The 18,705-nt window shown below is 39.2% G+C and overlaps 1 protein-coding gene across 3 annotated transcripts; it reads right to left on the bottom strand.

Moving 5' to 3' along the window:
* Nucleotides 1-817: 817 nt before the first annotated feature.
* Nucleotides 818-13,109, bottom strand: LOC139122953 (golgin subfamily A member 6-like protein 22). 3 transcript variants are annotated; one of them, XM_070688844.1, is made up of 8 exons: nucleotides 12,975-13,109; nucleotides 10,176-10,677; nucleotides 8,816-9,145; nucleotides 5,532-5,582; nucleotides 4,351-4,459; nucleotides 3,472-3,587; nucleotides 2,133-2,391; nucleotides 818-2,093 (listed from the first exon to the last, which is right to left on the bottom strand). In XM_070688844.1, the coding sequence occupies exons 2-8, from the start codon at nucleotides 10,656-10,658 to the stop codon at nucleotides 1,786-1,788; spliced, it is 1,656 nt and encodes a 551-aa protein (XP_070544945.1). In that variant the 5' UTR covers nucleotides 10,659-10,677; nucleotides 12,975-13,109; the 3' UTR covers nucleotides 818-1,785. The 3 variants fall into 3 exon arrangements, with proteins under 3 accessions (XP_070544945.1, XP_070544942.1, XP_070544943.1); XM_070688841.1 differs by having other exon boundaries at nucleotides 818-2,391; XM_070688842.1 differs by having other exon boundaries at nucleotides 818-2,391; nucleotides 8,816-9,142.
* Between the last annotated feature and the right edge of the window lie 5,596 nt (nucleotides 13,110-18,705).

Genomic DNA, 18,705 nt, shown 5'->3' with positions numbered 1-18,705 from the left:
TGTTTACCCTATAGGCATCTACTCATCGGCTCTTCAATGTAAACTCTTGTGAATAAAAGTAAAGACAATTATGATTATTGAAATTATACAATCTGAAGAGAATTAATTTAAGACTTGTGCAACTGTCTTCCATGGTGTTATTATGTCTCGGTTGACAATCTGATAAGCAGCTTGAAAGAAGCCAAGATTTTCTGAGTTCATTATGCCCATACGATAAGCAGTGCAGTTGTTTACATGTAATTTGGTCTGGGATGGTTTGATAGGAAAATTGCCAACTAACATACATGATATTCCAGATCATGCAGGGGAGGAGAGGTAAAAAACTTTTCTGGAGAGCTTAATTAGCACAAAAGTGACAGTGGTTGTGGGATAAAAATGATTTTCACATTATTGTTCCTCAAAATAGAAAGTTGATTAAGAAAGAACAAAAGTGATATTTATTAATTAGACAATACAGCGACAAAGAGATAATACTTGACATTGATTTGTTTGATGAAGAAATATACTATTCATTCCGTAGCCATGATGTTACAACGAGCAAGTAGTTTCTGTAGAAAACCTTAAATCACTCTTTAACAGTACTTGGATACTCTCAGATTTTTGTTTCTATATAACACATGACATTCTACAAATGTTTACACTCTTCCTGATGTAACAACTATCGTCTTGATTCACTTATTCTGGACTTGATTGCTGCATACATGCAATGCCATCATCATGCACTGTTATTTATATAGCAGACTGCTCATAACCATTATAACATCAAACTATGCTCAGAAATTTAAACAGAGTAATAAACACACATAACAGACAGTAAGAAATTAACATCTGTTTGACATTTTATTCAAAATCATGGCGTTCAACATGACATTAAGTTGTTTCAATTTGATTGCCTTCGGCAAGATAAAAGTGTAGTGAAATTAAAACGCTGAACACATCAAAATACTGTTCTCCTGACACAGTAGCTAACAATAACTTCGACAAATTTACGAAATTGATAACCAACAGAGCACTATGCTGACCATGACTTTTCAATGTATGCCAGACTCTTAATCATTCTGAAGCAGCATACACTGCTTATCTTACATGATACAACACAAATGTTAGTACCTTCAGATGCGGGAACTAACAGTTGCATTCCAAAACTCATCTATGTCCTCACTCTGCAGGTCATGTGTCATAATCTGTTTTTAGGAAACTTTGAATGACTGAACTGATTACAGTGACAATGAAGTGCAAAAGAAACTTGCTATAAAAAAATTCTTACGACTTTATGCGAAACACATTTTACTGTCGCTTAAAGAAGCTCATGTTGACAAATTCAAAATTTGGTTTACTTTCTCAATCAGCAGGCCAGTACATTGTTAAGTGTTAAAAACATATAGCTCTGGATTTTGTGTTACAAAACTATTTTTTACCTGATTTACATGTACGTCAATGCATTTAATATGTTTCGTACTATGAAACAAATGAGGAATAACAAGCATCAACAATAAAAATAAAAACACAAAAGTCAATTGGATCAACCCGTTCATATATTTCAAGTCAGTGAAAATCCCTTGTACATAAACACCTTTCTGGTGTACCTTTGACATGAAATACATATTCCAGCTACATGCTGTATTAAAACTATAAAAGTAACACTCTACACTAAGTATTGTCATACTACAGGTATTTAAGTCCATGGCTACACATTTTACTGTAATTACGGAATTAGATGAAAATGAGCTGAATATTTTGAGTGTTCATTCCATCACTACTTGACTTTCCAAGCTTGACATCTATTCAGTTTGATTCTTCTTGCTCCATTCCTTCTTCTAGCTTCACCTCCTCATTACTTTTCTGCTCCAAGCCTTCTTCTGTCTTTTCTGCCACATCACTTTTCACATCTTCAACTTCTTGCTTTGTTTCAGCACCATCTGTCCCTACTTCTTCTTTAACTTCCGTTGTGCTTGTTTCGAGGTCCTCCGTTTTCACGTCGTCAGTCTGAACCGCCTGTCCTTCATTTTCTGTCTTCTCATCCTCATTTTCCTTCATTCCATCATCATTGCCCTCTTCAGCTTTCGATTCCTCAACGCCTTCCATCTTATCATCTTCCACTTCCTCCTCTGCCTGTCCGGCATCCTCTTTACCTGCCACTTGTTCCTCTACTTCCTCTGCCTGTCCGGCATCCTCTTTACCTTCCACTTGTTTTTCTTCTTCCTCTGCCTGGTCAACATTCTCTTTATTTTCCACTTGTTCCTGCACGTCATTTGTCTTTTCCTCACCATCTTTTGGTTTCTCTTGATCCTTTGTTGTTTGGTCATCCTCTGTACTCATTTCCTCTGCTTTATTCTCACTTTTCTCTGCTTCTTTCTTCTTCTTTTCTTCCTCAAGTTTCAGTTTATGTTTCTGAAAAAAACATGTGATGATCAGTGAAAACCAAGGAGCTTCGATAATACCTGACCTATGACCTTTCCACAATGAAAGGTGACACATTGGGCAACGTATCACTCTGGAAAAAATGTTTTCAAAATTATTTCAAATGGATAAAAAGTGACAGGATACCAAACCAGGAAACACTGACTTGCCTCCCTGGAAAAAAGCTGAGATAACAGTAAAGTTACTACACTGAAAATTTTACTGTGATTTGAGAGCAGGTTTATCAGAAAGGTCTTTGTGTGATGTGTAAAATAATGTCAGGTTGCAAAATTGACAGTATCATAGAAAGGGTTTATTGTGTGCGTGGACAAATTTTCAAACAGTATAAGTATTTTGAGGCTAAACCCCAATGATTTGCACTATCATCATGTATATATGTAAGGTCAATGTTGATATTTTAGAACAGAGTCAACACGGTACAGCATGAATAAAGGTTATAAAACATTGGTGTGATGTTGCATTGGTGATAACCTTGGAGAGACATAAGAAGATAGCTTTAGCTGTCAGAGGCCTACATTACACTTTTTACATCAATGATTGTACCTTCCTGAAGGTAGAATGTGCCTCACGGACAGATATTTGGACTTTCAAACTTTTACAATTCTTTACTGATCTACCACTAGCCAGGACTCATTTTAAAGGTCTTGGTGTACAAAAAATTGTAACTGCCTTACTTTTTCTAAAATCAACATTTTTCTGCTCCATAGATTTCACACAGGGATGGTGGCCATTTTAGATTTCAAATATTGGTAAATCTTGAGTAAATTGTTTCTCTAGTAACAAATTTGCACGTTGACCCCCTTGATTTTTATTCTTGATTTTGAAAGAGAATGGTTGAAAGATTCCTTGAGGAAAATTTGAGCAAAAGATTAAGTCTGTGACCTTTGATGCGCATACTACCTTAGACAAGGGAGACTTCTAATCCATGTCTACTGGCGTTGCCAGGGTTCACTGAAACAAAACATTCCTCCCTGTATTACATGTGAACTAAAATTCAAATTTCTTTTGGAAAACATTTTAACAATGTATCTTTCCTGTATGTTGTCTTACCTGCACTTTTGCAAAATGATGCTTTTGTTTGCAGTGTATTTCCATGGCCCGTCTTGCATCAGAGAAAACCATGTCACAAAGTGAGCAATAGAAAGCTTGCATCAAATACTCCTGTCCTGTTTATGTAAAAAATAATTGGTATATTAGATAATTAAACCTGTGCACTGATGTGAAGCTTGGCTTGTAGCATCATTATATTACATTACTTCAATATTGCTAGAGACAGAATTTTTGTTGTTTCTGGCAGTGTCAACCAAGCATGCTCATAGCTAACTTTGCAATCAGCCTAACCCTTTGAGTTCTGTCATTTTTCCCACCAAAATTTCAGTGCAACATTTTACTTATTTTTCTGAATTTTTCTGAAATTTTTTTTTGATGTTTGACCAAATGGATATCACATTTCATTGGCTACACTTTTTAATCAAAATATTTGCAAAAGTTTGAAAAAATTGACTTGGATGCATTTTATAAAGGCAACAAAAATTGACTTTGGTACTCAAAGAGTTAAGAAGAGAGATCTTGTTCTAAAACTCATGTGTATCACCATACACAATCAATGAAATCAAACAATTTGTTTCTATAATGACTGAAGTAAATGTATTCCTGCTGTAATCACAAATACTAGGGTACTATTTTGCAAGTTCTCAAAAAAAAGCCCAACGAAGAGTCAGAATTAAAGATGTGATAACAAATGATCACATTTGACCTGTCTCCCAAAAAAACAACAGTATAACCAGCACTATAAACACAGAAATAGATTGTGAACAAAATGATCCCACCCATTTAAAAACTTAACCTGAGGTTTTTTCTCTACAGTCTCTCACATGTATCATCTCATGGGGCTGTTGATTCAAAAATTTAAATTACAAAAAAAATCACCTTTAGGTTGTTTTGCCACAATCTTTTCTTCCTCAGCTTTGTTTCGGTTTGGATACTTTTGCTTCATTCTTTCTCGATGAGCAGTGCTTGAAATGTGTCCAAAGAAATTCTGTGTGCAAAAGACAATGTGAAAACATGTTCACGCACAGATCAGTGTTTTGTTAAGGGTGGTAAGCAGGAAACGTTACCGGGGTTCCCCAGCCATTTTACCGAGGTTCCTCTTGTTATATCAATATAATCAAATAGGGGACAGCAGCAATGTTACCGGGGTTCCAAAATCATTTACCAATATTCCCCAGCCTTAGCAAAATCACTGCACATGTTCACGCACATCAAAAACACAGCCATCTGAACAAAAGTTGATGTTCTCATTTTAGTATGCCCTTTCCTGATTACATACAGTATCTTTCAATCAATGCAACTGACCATAGTGACCATAAAAGTTTCGCTCTGAAGAAAAAAGTGACGAAGAGTAAGATTCACAGGGCCACATATCATTTGTTAAACATAGAAAATAATTTCGCCAACAGAAACTTCATCAATTGTGTCCAATTCTGTTCATGATACATCAATAATCAAACTGCTCATTGTTCGATGAAAATGCACTAGAAGCTTACATGTTACAGCAATATGTATGTCACGCAACACACACCTATGGACGCTACACTCATCCAAAAATACTTCTTGTGGAGAAGTACATGTAAATTGCTTTGAATTTTGTCAAAAAAGTCATTATTTGCACCCTAGACCATTTTCCTGATGTTGATATTTTACACCATCTTTTGTATGCAGGCTTACAGTTGTGCTATATAATGATACATGAAAGTTTTAGCTATCGAAATATTTGAACATTTTTGTGCTGCTGGTATTTCAGTAATAAAAGGCATGAATTCCAACTTCAGTTGGCCGTATTTCTTTCAAATGGTAATTATTCTAGGTGCAACTTTTGTCTAATCATAAGGAGGGGGGCACTTATTTGGAGAAATTTAAGGTTGCCTGCTATCCTGTCAGTTTTAAAAAAGTAAAATTTTGGTGGGAAAATTTAAAGCACTCAAAGGGTTAAATTCATGTACACTCACCAAATATTCCTTTTACAGGTTATATACAACAGACTTGTAATTTTCTCACCCTACATGTCTAGAATACTACAAGTAATAATGAACATATTAATTTGAACTTACTGCTGGTTTTGTCTTCATTATCTTGCACACACCACAATACAGTTTCTGAATCTGAAAGATACCACATGTATACTGTGTATAAGGATGGTAGTTACCCATCTGTATCTCTGGCTGTTTTCATCGACATATTTCACAAAATCCTTGTGCATTATCATAATTTAACCATTAAAGGGAAACCTAAGTCAGCGACATTGACCGTTTATCCCTTCCAAAATCACCCTTGAATAAAATGCAGCTCAAATTTGCAACATAATTGCACGCGCCGACGACTAGGGAGCGACGAAAGAGAAGTTGAAGTAGACGACATTTATGGAAATGAGCTCGAATCCCATGGGCGCGAAAGGGCTCATGGGAGAAGCGTGCGTGACGTCATCGGTGATACACGAACGTGTGTGACCGCTTACCAAAGCATTGGAGTCTATGACTGCAGGAGTGCAGTTCTGCACGTTACGACTCTTTAATTCTCATCAGTAGCATAAAAAATTATTAACTGTTATTCAGTTGAGTGCAAAAATCACTCAAGGAAGAACAAACGGAGTCAGCTTTTATCGTCGTCCCACAGAACAGCTTTTTCGAAGACAGTGGCTAAAGAAAGTCGGGCGAGTTTTTAAATCTCAAAAGATACAAAGTTATGTTCTACTTCTTTCAGGATGATTTTATAAGGGATTTCGGGACTCTGATACCGATACAAGACGGTACTACACAATGCGGTTCGTATCTTGACATGCTGAGTCAGCCTACTATCGCCGGTTTTAACCAGATAAATGTCAATATTGGCGATTTCGGGACTCTAAAATCCGAAGACGAAACTACACAAAGCGGTTCTCATCTCGACAGCCCGGATCTGCGAAATCGCTCTTATATACACGATAAATATAGGCGATATCGTGACTATATCTGGTAATATTGATATTACAAGATACTGGAATGACTTCTTGCCTATTCTCGACCGCGGAGTGACGTCAGTAGGTGAAACGCATACGAGCGAGGTGAATGAGAGATCAGACGATACAGAAGAGAGAATGATACAGAAATTGTGTGGAAAAAAGCAGAACTAAAAGTTATGTCATTTATGTATATTGAAACTTCGAATATTTCTTTGGTGGTTGAAAAATTCAAACTTCCAACGGCGGTGACGCAAAAATGACGTAAGAATCCGCAAGTACCCGGATGGCCCGCGGTCGAGAATGATGTGTCTCGATCGGCACGCGGGTCTGAGAAATCGCCGATATTATATTTACCCAATAAATATCAATTGCACCGGGACTCCTAGGCTAATATCGATATCGATACCAGACGATACTAGATTTACGTGCACTGTGTGGTGTCGGCACGCCGGGTCTGCGAAATCACAGATATTTATCCGATAAATATCGGCGACTTTGGACATTAACTCTGATACTAGACGCTACTTTGTCAAAATGTGGCCTGGGTAAATATCCGATGTATATCGGAGATTTCACCACGTGCCTAACAGTTCTGACCACCTGACCACCTCTGTCCGACTCTTAGTTCATAGCATCCGTGGCCGATAGTCAAGAATACTGTATGTTTTACATTATTAGAATTATTCATGCACGAAATACGTTTTTACATGTAAAGGATTTTTTCATTAAATTTCCACACGAACTTTCATACCTACAATCGGAACTTCGTCGAGAGGGCCGATCAGATATCACCGTGAGTTGGGGATTGCCTTGCAGGAATAACATTCTTTACATGTAATACATTTTTACTTGGCGATCGAGACCTGAACAGAGGACATATCGGACATCGTCGAGAGTTTAGGCTGGTCTTGTATGAAATGCATTCTTTACAACAATATAGACGATACTATTGTTTTAAATAGCGGGCAAATATCCATTATATCGGAGATTTCATCACTTTGTAGATCTGAGTAAGCCCGACTTCCTAAGTTCGACACCAACTTCGAAAAAAAGACGACGCTATACATTTGTCAAATTGCGAATAAATATTTTCCGATATACCGTATATTGAAGATTTCGCAACCTTAAAGATCTGGCTAAGCTCGACTTACGTATCATTCACGAACGACTGAAAAATTAATTTTAAGCGACTGATAAAGAAAACTCTGTTTTAGAAAGGTAACGCTGAAGGATCGCAGAGTCACTCAGTGTCAGGTCTCCAATCCAGTTCGGGGTCTGTACAAGCACAGTGACTCCCTCCGCGGAATTACGAACGATGTGTGGAGATACTTTCCCATTATTACATATCTTGGTTCAAATTAGTATGGTTTGATTTCAGTGTGGGAAAAGTAATACTCGATGTCAGAAATATCGCTGTCCGAACTCTCCAGAGTCGTCTTACGAACGCGCTAAACTGTTCACGGTACTCCTCCAGCTGCAAGCTACAATCGTCTGTATCGCCGATGACGTCACGCACGCTTCTCCCATGAGCCCTTTCGCGCCCATGGGATTCCGAGCTCATTTCCATAAATGTCGTCTACTTCAACTTCTCTTTTCGTCGCGCCGTAGTCGTCAGCGCGTGCAATTATGTTGCAAATTTGAGCTGCATTTTACTCAAGGGTGATTTTGGAAGGGATAAACGGTCAATGTCGCTGGACTTAGGTTTCCCTTTAACATAGAGTAATAGTTAGATGAAACAGTGGAAACATGGTTTTAATGACCTGTGAGAATGTGTAATTTTGTAATTAGCCTAAGAATATCGATATGATATCGCTGCATTTCACAGATATATCTAAATTTACATTTTCATAAAAGTCTTCAAAACTACTCGTTTTGATAACACATCACACAAGAAGAGGTAGGTTCTTCGTCCAAATTGAAAAGCAAAATCATAGCTGACTGCTCCATGGTTTATAGTCTGAGCAAACCCATAACCACTGTTTCACATACTGTTTATATCTTGATATTTACCATATTTACACAATAATGTACCCTCTCTCAGACTATAATAAGCAAAAGGAAACTGCACAACTTATTGTACAAGGCGAAGCTGAGTACACTATGGAGTCCAAAGTTTGCTTGAGTCCATCATGGGGCCGGGAGGGGCTATATTATTGCTATTATTCTTTGTTTTGGCAAATGATGAAAGTGAATCTGTACCAGCACATGAAGAAAACATCTGGGGCCACAATACTGGATAATACATTATCAGTAATAATCTAAGATGACATCACAAATGCCCTGGTATTGGCAAAACTATAACATAATAACATGTATTATGACACTACTAGTACCTATTTACAGCAAATATAATGGAGGTTTCAGCTCTGGGAGAATTGCATGGATTTGAAAACAAACCTCATTTTTCCCTTGCTGCGGCTGCTTTGATAACGGCTGTCCATCTTTTTGACCTTTGTTTTTCTGGTTAGCATCACTTCCTTGTTTTGAAGATCCTTTGCTTTGTTGGCGTTCAATACCCTTTTTATTACCATGTTTGTCTACCTGCCTCTCTCTACTTCTCTCCCTACTTGTAGACTTGGTGGCGCTTCTGCTTCTCGATCTGTCCTGACGCTGATCTCTTCCTTGGTTTCTACCCATCGCTCCCCCTCCCCTGCCTTGCCGATCTCTGTCTCTATTCCTACTTCTCTGATTCCGTTGCTGGTTACCGTATCTCTGTTGTTGGCCCTGCTGGAACAAACACAGAGTTTTGAAAATAGGAAAATATGCAACGTTTACAAGACATGTACAAGTCCAGTTCAAGAGCCATATGCAGTGTTCACAGCATTAGTGCATACATATTATTGGTGAAGCTAGTGCTACTGGAAGTTGCGTGTAATATACCAGTGCAGTCTGAATCGCAATTTCAGGTTTGTTACTAAATATAGCTACACGCACGTGACTTTGGACACTTTTGCTTGAAATTCAGACAAACTTTATCATTGCATGCGTGGCTGTTGTTGCAGCTTGTAGTGTGAGCCATGAATTACTGTGACCGTTAGTATCGTTTGTAACACTGGCAGGTCTTACTTTTGTCATTCTAGCGGAAAATGCAAACAAATATTTATTTCTGCATATTAATGCAAGAAAAATTATGTCATTTGCGATCAGCGCTATAGTTCTATTTGTCAACATGACCCAGCTGTGCTTGTTGACTGCAGTATACAGATATACATGGCGGCAGGTATGTGTATCTTGTAACTCTGAATAGCTTATCTGCAGAACGTTATTCAAAAGCATACTTGTGAGAGTGCTTGTCCTATATTTTGAGCAAACTATCTGACAGAATGATTGGTTGTCACTTTGATTTTTCAAGACATGACTTCATGAACTACTTTATGTAATCAGAAGATTTCTACATGTGAGTATTTTAGCTTTTTAACATTTTCTCAAAAACAATACATTATGTAAATGTTAATGTTATTCATACTTAAATCATGTACATGATAGACTCAGCACATTCATGTTGTAATATAGACAGAACCTGTACGGTACCGATGGTTCAAATGGTCAGGGTCCTTCTGTTAACATTCAATTCTAAAACATGGCAACAGCACATTGATAATTAAAACACTATCCCACAACCAACTCTGTAATCTTTCATTTTAATTTAACTTAAAAACTACATCATCTACAATTAGCTCTTGACAATTTCAATGTCATCACCACGGTAATTTTCATACAAAGAAATAAAACAAAATATTAGCTGCTAAGAGCTTACCATTATTGGTCTGTATCCCTGTGTATTCCGTTGGTTTTGGAAATAGTCATTACCATACCCTCCCCCTCTTCTTCCTCCTCCTCCCCCTCTGTTATCATGATAGAGATCATCCATTCTGTTGTACATATCGTCGTCCTGGTACCTTGACCACCCTCGGCCGACCTGTGGGGAGCGGTCTCGGTATTGGAAGCTTGACATGTCCCCCCCTGGCTGGAACATTGAGCGCTGTGCATAATTGGAATGCATCGACAACTGGGTCAGCAACCGCTGGTGTGTGTTGCGTAGCTGGCGTTCAGCTCCCGGGTTGAGTCTGCCAACTTTCTGCAGAGTTGCGAATATTTCGGGCAGGAGGTGATCAACAGGCCGCCCGGCTTCCAGGTGCTTCATTCCCTGTATGAGCTGGATTTCAGCTTGATTCACCAACAGTTTGGTCTGGAGGGTGAGGGGGTCCTGTGACAGGAACTGATGCATGTCCAGATCCATTTTCGGAAGGCAATAGTTACTGGAATTGAATAGTATAGGTACATCCATGGGTCAATTAGTTCTGAATAGCATTATGGGAATGACGCGGCTGTTCTGCCGACACTGGCCATGATTAAAACCCTTTCACCCCCTTTTCCCTCTCTAGAGGTCCCACTTTACCATAGAAAACAATAGGATTGGATGAAACCACTGTGTTGAAAGGGTTACAACAACTGGTGGACTATGTGTCAGGGAGTGAACAGCATGTGTAGGTATACCGTATAGTGAGCGTACTGTAAATAATGGCACACTTGACAAGGTAGGGCTGCTGATTTTAATATACACACAATATTATCATACATCATATAGCTTAGAGGACTGCAGCCACCTACTGAGGAAGCTACATGTGTAAAATCTGACCAAAGGTACACTGTGTTGATGATGTGTCTTGTATTGATGATAAGTGCATGTGCTAAGATGTTACATTATGTTGTAAGGTTCATGATGAAAAAGTTCATGATAGCCAAAATGGTTTTGACACAATAAAATCCATGATGTTAAAAAATTATATTTTGACCCATGGTGGTTTTGGGATGAGCTTGTCTGCTGGTACTTTCAGCGAAATGGTTTTGGTACGAAGTGATACATGAGGAAAAGTGGTTTGGGGACAAAGTTGTGTGGGATGACCTGGGTGTGAAGCGAAGCATCTGGACCTTGTGTTCTCTTAGCCAATGATTCATGTGATCATTGGCTTCCAGTGCAAATATGAGACACCGAGTTTGGACTGACTATGGACTGCAGTATACTGAAACTCAGTAAACAAGGTAACTGTTGTTGTGGAGGTCATAACAGAGTCAGATAAGCATGCCACAGTTCTGATATGAGGGGCTCCCAGACACTTTGCGCCAAAACCACTTTGCACCATTACTATCTAGTCCCATACCATTTCGCACCAAATCCACTTTGCACCAAAACAACCTCGTACTAAAACCTCTTCTGCCAAACCATATCACCCTCAACTATCACCAACCGGTGAAGCTGAAAATAACCAACCACTGCCATTGAATTGTTCAAATCATCTCAGGACCAAAGTTATGAAAAGTCTACACATTTCAAAAAAATTACATCATTGTAGCTTTTAGTTTGACGCTACCAAAGGAGCTCCATGGTTGGCGTTTTTTTCTTTCCGTTCACTTATTCTACCATGGTAGAATAATTAAATAGTAAGCAAGAATAAATGGTTCGTGGTAGCCCAAAAGTCCTGACATAGTAATGCTTCCAAGTGGCAGGTAAAAACAACGCTGTGATACATCGTGGCATCGTTGTTTTAGGACGAGTTGGTAGTAATATGATGGTACCTAGCCCTGCGTACAGGTCTGTGTGTTCCCGGCGTTGTGGTGGAGGCCGTATAACGCTGGGTGGTGGAGGCCCGATAACGCCGGGAACACACAGACCTGTACGCAGGGCTAGATGGTACCATACTCGGGCGAAGTGGTTTTACTTTTAGTAAGTTGACTTGTGGTCGAGTTGACTGGTGTCCAGTCGGTTTTGGGTCGAGTTGTCCAGAAACCGTTTTAGTACGGAGTGGTACAGTAGTTGGGGCGAAGTGGCGACAAGGTAGTTCCTTGGACGAGGTGGTTTTGGTACAAATGGTTTGGGGACAAAGTTGTGTTGACCTGGTTTTGCTGCGAAGTCAGTGTCTGGATGGATGTAAAAAATAGATTTCTATTTTTTACATCCATGCAGACACTGACTTCGCACCAAAACCAGGTCGCCCAACACAACTTTGTCCCCAATCTATTTTTTACATCCAAGTCAGTGTCTGGACCCCTTCTGAGGCTGTGGTTGGATTACCCAACTGAACAATAAAGCTGTGTATCTATTCGAATCGAAGAACTACGATCACTCGATAAAACAAGTCACGTTCCTAGCCACATATTCCAAAGAGCAGCCACAATTATAATATCTATAGTGTTGCACGCGAAGCTCTAATGTTGATGATTTATTGTTTTGTTACATGTACGGTTCATAAAGCCTCAGAATTGTAGGGTTTCTACCTAAATGAGACGGTTGAGCTGAGTTGCATGGGCTGAGTTTATGTTTGCTGTGGTTCCGTGGCCCACTGCTTTGACCGGTGATTATCCCCACAACATAAAATCGCTGGGAAAGTTGTGGCCCATGAAACTGCAGCAGGGTAAAATGCTTGATGAGCTCGAGCGTGGGTGCGTCGCGTCACCAACTTCCATGCCAAATACCAAAGCGGAACGGGGCCTGATTTAAACGCGCGATTGTTATAGATGATAAACTCATAACACCATTGTATGTCAAAAGCCTCACCTTTATGCCCGATTCTTCAAGTTGATGTGAACGTCCTACTCTTTTGGATTAAAGGTTGTCGGCCGAAAGCTCAAGCATGAGATGTCCAAATGTAGTAACGTTGATAAAGCCAGCTTCAGAATTCGACTGAGAAAAAGGAATGCGCATCAACTTCCGGGTTATTCAGATTACACGGCCGCCACATGCAAACAAAAGCAGGGCGCGTAGGGTTAGTGTTCAGTGTTGGGTCAGTGATGCAAATTCTTTCAACGTATATCACCTTGGCAACTCACCATCTGTGGTTGCATGCACAGCGAGTCCCGCATAGCAACGCTTCTGTAATCAAAAGTGATGAACCTATTAGGTAAGGGGTGGACCATTTGATATCCTGGGGGGTCTGGAAGATTTACGTGGTTGCATTTTTTTTCGTTCCTGATCCACTGTTCAATTTTTTTTTCACTCTCTGATTACCTGTAACTTTTTTTCTCTCGCACTCCTCATTTAGATACTTATTTTTCCCGACAACAAATGTACAGTCAACTACTATGTGCGAAGTAAAATGTTGCTGCCCGCTTCAGTCATTCTGCAGTGTGTTTTAATGAAATTGTTGTCATGTCAGTTGTAAAAAGGCAACCTAAAAGTGTAAATTCTAAAGTTTGAATACAGTATTTTGAATGAGCTGTAAACATCCAGATATTTCCTACATATAAAGCTTATATCTCTGTTAGGCCCTATATTAAAATAGGCCTACTGCGACTGAAGGGCGCGCAGAAAAATATTAAACATCCAGATATCTCTGAGTATGTCTGATATATTAAAGTTTCGCGCTTGGAACTGGGGCTCTGAAAAATATGTCTTATTATTATTAAAGTTACGCGCCCCAAGGGCGCGCCGAAAAATGCAACTGAATGATGGAATTTGTTCCTTGCATGATGTATTTTAGGCAAGTATGAGCCATTTATTTCCCAAGCCCCCTCTGGCTGAATTTTTTTTCAGTGACACTCGCTGGGATTTTTTTTTGAAAATCTTCCAAGCCCCCAGGATATCAAATGGTCTACCCCGAAGGGTGACCATTTGGTATGGGGGGGGGGGGCTTGGAAGATTTCGAAGAAGTTATGTCTTGAAAAACATTGAAATCGCAGATGACAGAAAAAACAAATAAGATCGCAAGCAGACATGAAGTAAAAATAACGCTCTCACATATATATTCTGTCACCTTCGGTGTCTCATTTTCAAAACTTCTCATCTCATTTAATTATTTTTTAGTAGGCCTAGACATTCAAGCTTACACCAATGTACGATTGCTATTAGGCCTGTAGGTTATTACTACTACTTCTTCTTCTGTTATTTTACGTATACACATTTGAAAAAAAAATTGACTAGCTTATTTGTTCTGCTTCTGTTTTGCAACAAAGAGAAAATGATTTGGTAAAGTATATAATAAGAAGAAGTCGTCGATAAATCAAACAATCTTTTATTACTCAACACACACTGACAGAGAGTGTGGTATGGTTCATTTCAGATGAAAGAACAACATGTTAAAAACTGAAGTCGTCGAGTTGTGCTTATATACACTGTATTCAAGTTCATTCGTGCGATAGAATTCATGAAATGCCGCCATAAATTAAAGGCACCATGGATTTATCGAAGCACACCAAATTTTGTTAATGAGTCTAATTGAGAAGTCGTTCGTCAAATATGGCGATCAAATGATTAATTTTAATACGCACAATTATATGCGATAATTGAACTAGGTCCTATCACTCCGACAAAAGCGATGAAATTCAACTCACTTACCCACTTTTTGCCTAGATAACTCCGGAACGCAATTCACTCAATTTGGGCCTGTCCGATGCCACAGGCATCCTTTTTGGCTTCTCTGTAGGCACTTGAGTATTCTCTGCGCTCGTATGATCTTCTCCTACGCAGAGCCGTATCAATGAAAGTGTCTCAATGGTGATCATGTGGATCTACATGTAGTATCTATTGAAAAGCAAATCAGAAAATAATGAAGTATTAAAAATAAAAACCCACATTTAAAAAACTACAAACACTATCGCACCTCGCCGCATAGGTGCATTATGATTGCAGTCAACAATGTTTATTTCTACTAACTATAGGGCATCACTCCCCGTGACTCTGTATTTTAGGAAAGCCCTGTCATAAAACTATGGCTATTAAATATTGCATTCTTAAATAACTGTTGACTATCACAGAGAATTCGACCATGAGATAAAAACTTACCAGGTCCGGGTAACGGTGATCTCCGTCACCCCTGTTTCTTGCATAGGGGGAATCCAAAGTAGGCGGGCGCCTTTGCCACCAGTGTAATGGCGGAGCCTCAACGTTTGCATGTTCAACGCGATTGGGTGGTCCCGGTCTATGTCTATTTCTTCTGACGTTTGGTTCGGGTTGTTCTTCAGGATTTCTCTGTGCCCTCGGTCTTCTCATTCAACATAATGGTAGCGGTACAATTTTAGTCAAACGCTAGGTAATCGCACAGTACAATGGAAAGTGTGTTACTCAACATTACCAAAATTATATGTACTCTTCTCTCTTACTTAAGTAAGCTCAGGCATGTATTTCGGTTTTTTTTCTCAAGTTTACCCCATGAACTTTTTTCCAGGTTATCATTTCGGTCGTGAAAACGACATATTTCAATTCAATGGTTACATTGCATTCTAAGAAAAAAATTCAGTTTAAAAGTCGATAGCCTTACGGTTATTGAGAGCCACTGCCTCGCGCGGAGTCCGAAGCACGGTTACTGAAAATGTAGTAAACGTGTCCGGAGTATACAGACAAGACAGGGATGAAATCTACATACCTATCCATGTCCTCGTTTTCATCAGAGTTGTTAACCTTCAACTTACTTGGCCATAAATAACTCACGATAACAGTGATAGTCAACAGGCCCAACATTTTGAACAATCAAATAAATTATTCAGAGAGCGCTATCACAAGGAAGTTACCACTGCAGAGCGTATACATGCAATGTGACGTTTTTCCAGTTTTCCTTTCTGTTTTGTTGTCTGCATTATAACTGCCATCATTCCTCTGATTGGTCATCCTTTGTGTTTCATTCTCCGATTGCGCGACGCTCATTGGTCGAAAGTGTGCACTGTCGCGTCGTCACGATCTCGAACCAGAGCGACGAGAATGGCGGACTGCTTCGAGATCGCTTGAGTCACGCTGGAGTGTTAAACACGCGTGCGCTGTTGCGTACTGCACAGGTAACTTTCACCGAAGATTGCTCTGTTATTTTACACTGTGCTGTGCCTATTTTGTAATATTACTGTAATATTATCATTGAAATCCGAAGATTACAGAAAAACAGCTCAGGCCATTCGTTCATTATTGATAAAAAGTGAGACGCTGTAGGAAATGTACCTGTGAACGGACATAAAAGGACCTGGAAGAGACAGTCCACGACAATGATGACAATCTTTGTGCAGTAAGGCCAATTTATCTTTTGCGCTTGCAAACTGAGCTCTAAAGTTCATGCTTAGAAATGAGAAAAATATCGACTGGTGCATTATTTCCATCCCATAAATGATCTTGTTTAGCAGTAATCATGCTTCAAAAATTTTGATTTCAGCATGGTTAGCAAATAGTCTTATAGGATACTAGGGAGTCTGAAGCACGCAGTACACGTTTCCGAAGTAATACAAGATAGGAGTGAAATTCATGTACACGTCCAGGTTGAACACCATACCTGTCTAACTACATCATCCTTGGCCACAGGAAATTAAAGATTCCAGAAACTAACAGACTCAACATTTTGGAAAATCAAGAAATTGTTCAAAAGAGAGAGAGAGAGAGAGAGAGAGAGAGAGAGAGAGAGAGAGAGAGAGAGAGCTGATTAAAAATTCCCCATGTTTCCGTAAGAAATGCGTCTAGATTATTGTATGTTGTTGTTTACGAACGTCAATCTGCTTATGAGCTTTATTCTCTCTGCACAGGTTATAGGTAAACAGTCGATCTTTCGCCAGGAATAAATGACCAAATCGTATCATCTTTAGCTCTGTGCTCAGAAAGGGCCACTCCCTGCTACATAATAATGTTATGCAAAAAAAACACCAGTCGTTCGCAAAATCACGTTTTGAATATATTGCAATGTGTACATTACGCTGATCTGATCACTTCCAGCGATGCAATTTAATGTACTTCAGTCAGTTGGCGACCGTTGTTTAATTAAAATTACATCAGGTGCTCACCATGTACATACATGTACATATTGATATGGTGTAGACCGCATAATCGATATGAAACCTATTTTCGGCCTGAACGCACAATATGCGATGCGAGGCAAACTCCTGTAATTCACTATTAATTGATAGTCGGACGTGACACTCAGATAGGAGTTAACATTCATTTTTCACAAACGAAAGTAAATTCCTCTTGCAACAGAAAACGATTACCTAACATCTTGTTTTTACAAGAAGTACACGACTGCTCTCGCAGGTGGAAAACCTAGCTTATGCAATGCAACAGAACAGGAATTGACTCTTAGTCTTGCATACAATGTGTGGGTTCTTGTTGATTGTGACAGGCTATTTTGTGAGATAGAAAAGGACACATGGGCTGAAGCATTTTGGGTGGGATATTTTGTTAAACTCCAAAAAAATTAATACATTGTTTGCTGTATGAACGTTCCTTGTAGTTAGAAATCACACAGTTAATTTGTACACAGGCAATTTTGTAATTAATGTACGGTCTTAGTACGCTGGTAACAAGCAATGCCCAATTTGATGTGCACAGTGAAGTAACAAACGCTCAGCGAAACACGTCTTCGCATTGGCTCTCGTTACCAATTTTTTTTTCAGGACACCACAGAAACCTCTTGCAACAATCAGACGTCTTTAGTTCACGTTGATCATCCATTTGCAATAATTTCAGCTGTGGGTTTTTTGGCAAGCATTCGTTCATAGGCATAAAAAATCAACTTCCAGAGCCTTTTCAAGGGTTTGGCCCACAGACTACCTGATTCGTGCTTGTAATATATAATTCCAAAGTGCAATGTTACAGCTTTCTTTAGGTCAAAAGGATGCGTACTTATACAGGGCGTCAATAAATGTAGGGCGTGACAAAATTCAAGTCAATATGGAAGAACAGTTTTGAGTAATGCTGCTCTGGCCTCAATTGGATGTGACAGATAAAACAAAATCGTCCAGGCCTGCAGTTTAAATTCCCATTACATAAAATATTGTGTCCAATTATAGAAAGGCTACTGTCAAAGTACGAACCAGGTTTAATCGTCTGTTGCACCGTGACCGTCATATTACTAATAACTTCCTATGCATGTGTTTGCTTGTATCTATTTTCTGTTCATCTTTGTTTTCTCCGGATATCTCTCATCTCCCTGTTTTCCACCACTGTCCAAAACAGTTTTTCACTTCTTTTACCACGGCCTCTGTGTTCCTCTCTCCCGATCCCGGCTCTGTATGCCTTCTCTTTCGTTTTGAGTTGACATAATGTGTTCCGAGGTCACGTTTTGATGAATGGCGTATGCTTATTTAAGGTAGTTCGCGCCTCGGGGACAGATATTCGGGCTTTCAAACTTTATCAATTCTATTCTGATCTACCCCTTGTGGCGGTTCATTTTACAGCTCTTGGTGAAAGACAACTTTTCACCGGCTTATTTTTTTCGAAAATCAAAAATTTTGTTTTTTTCCATAGAATTAACTCAGGGATGGCGGCCATTTTGAATTTCAAATATCCGTAAATCTTAGGTAATTTGTTTCCCCTGTACCAA

The sequence above is a fragment of the Ptychodera flava genome, chromosome 22 (assembly GCF_041260155.1).
Source record: "Ptychodera flava strain L36383 chromosome 22, AS_Pfla_20210202, whole genome shotgun sequence".
In the NCBI taxonomy this organism is placed as follows: domain Eukaryota; kingdom Metazoa; phylum Hemichordata; class Enteropneusta; family Ptychoderidae; genus Ptychodera; species Ptychodera flava.
This window is presented reverse-complemented; position numbering and strand designations above follow the sequence as displayed.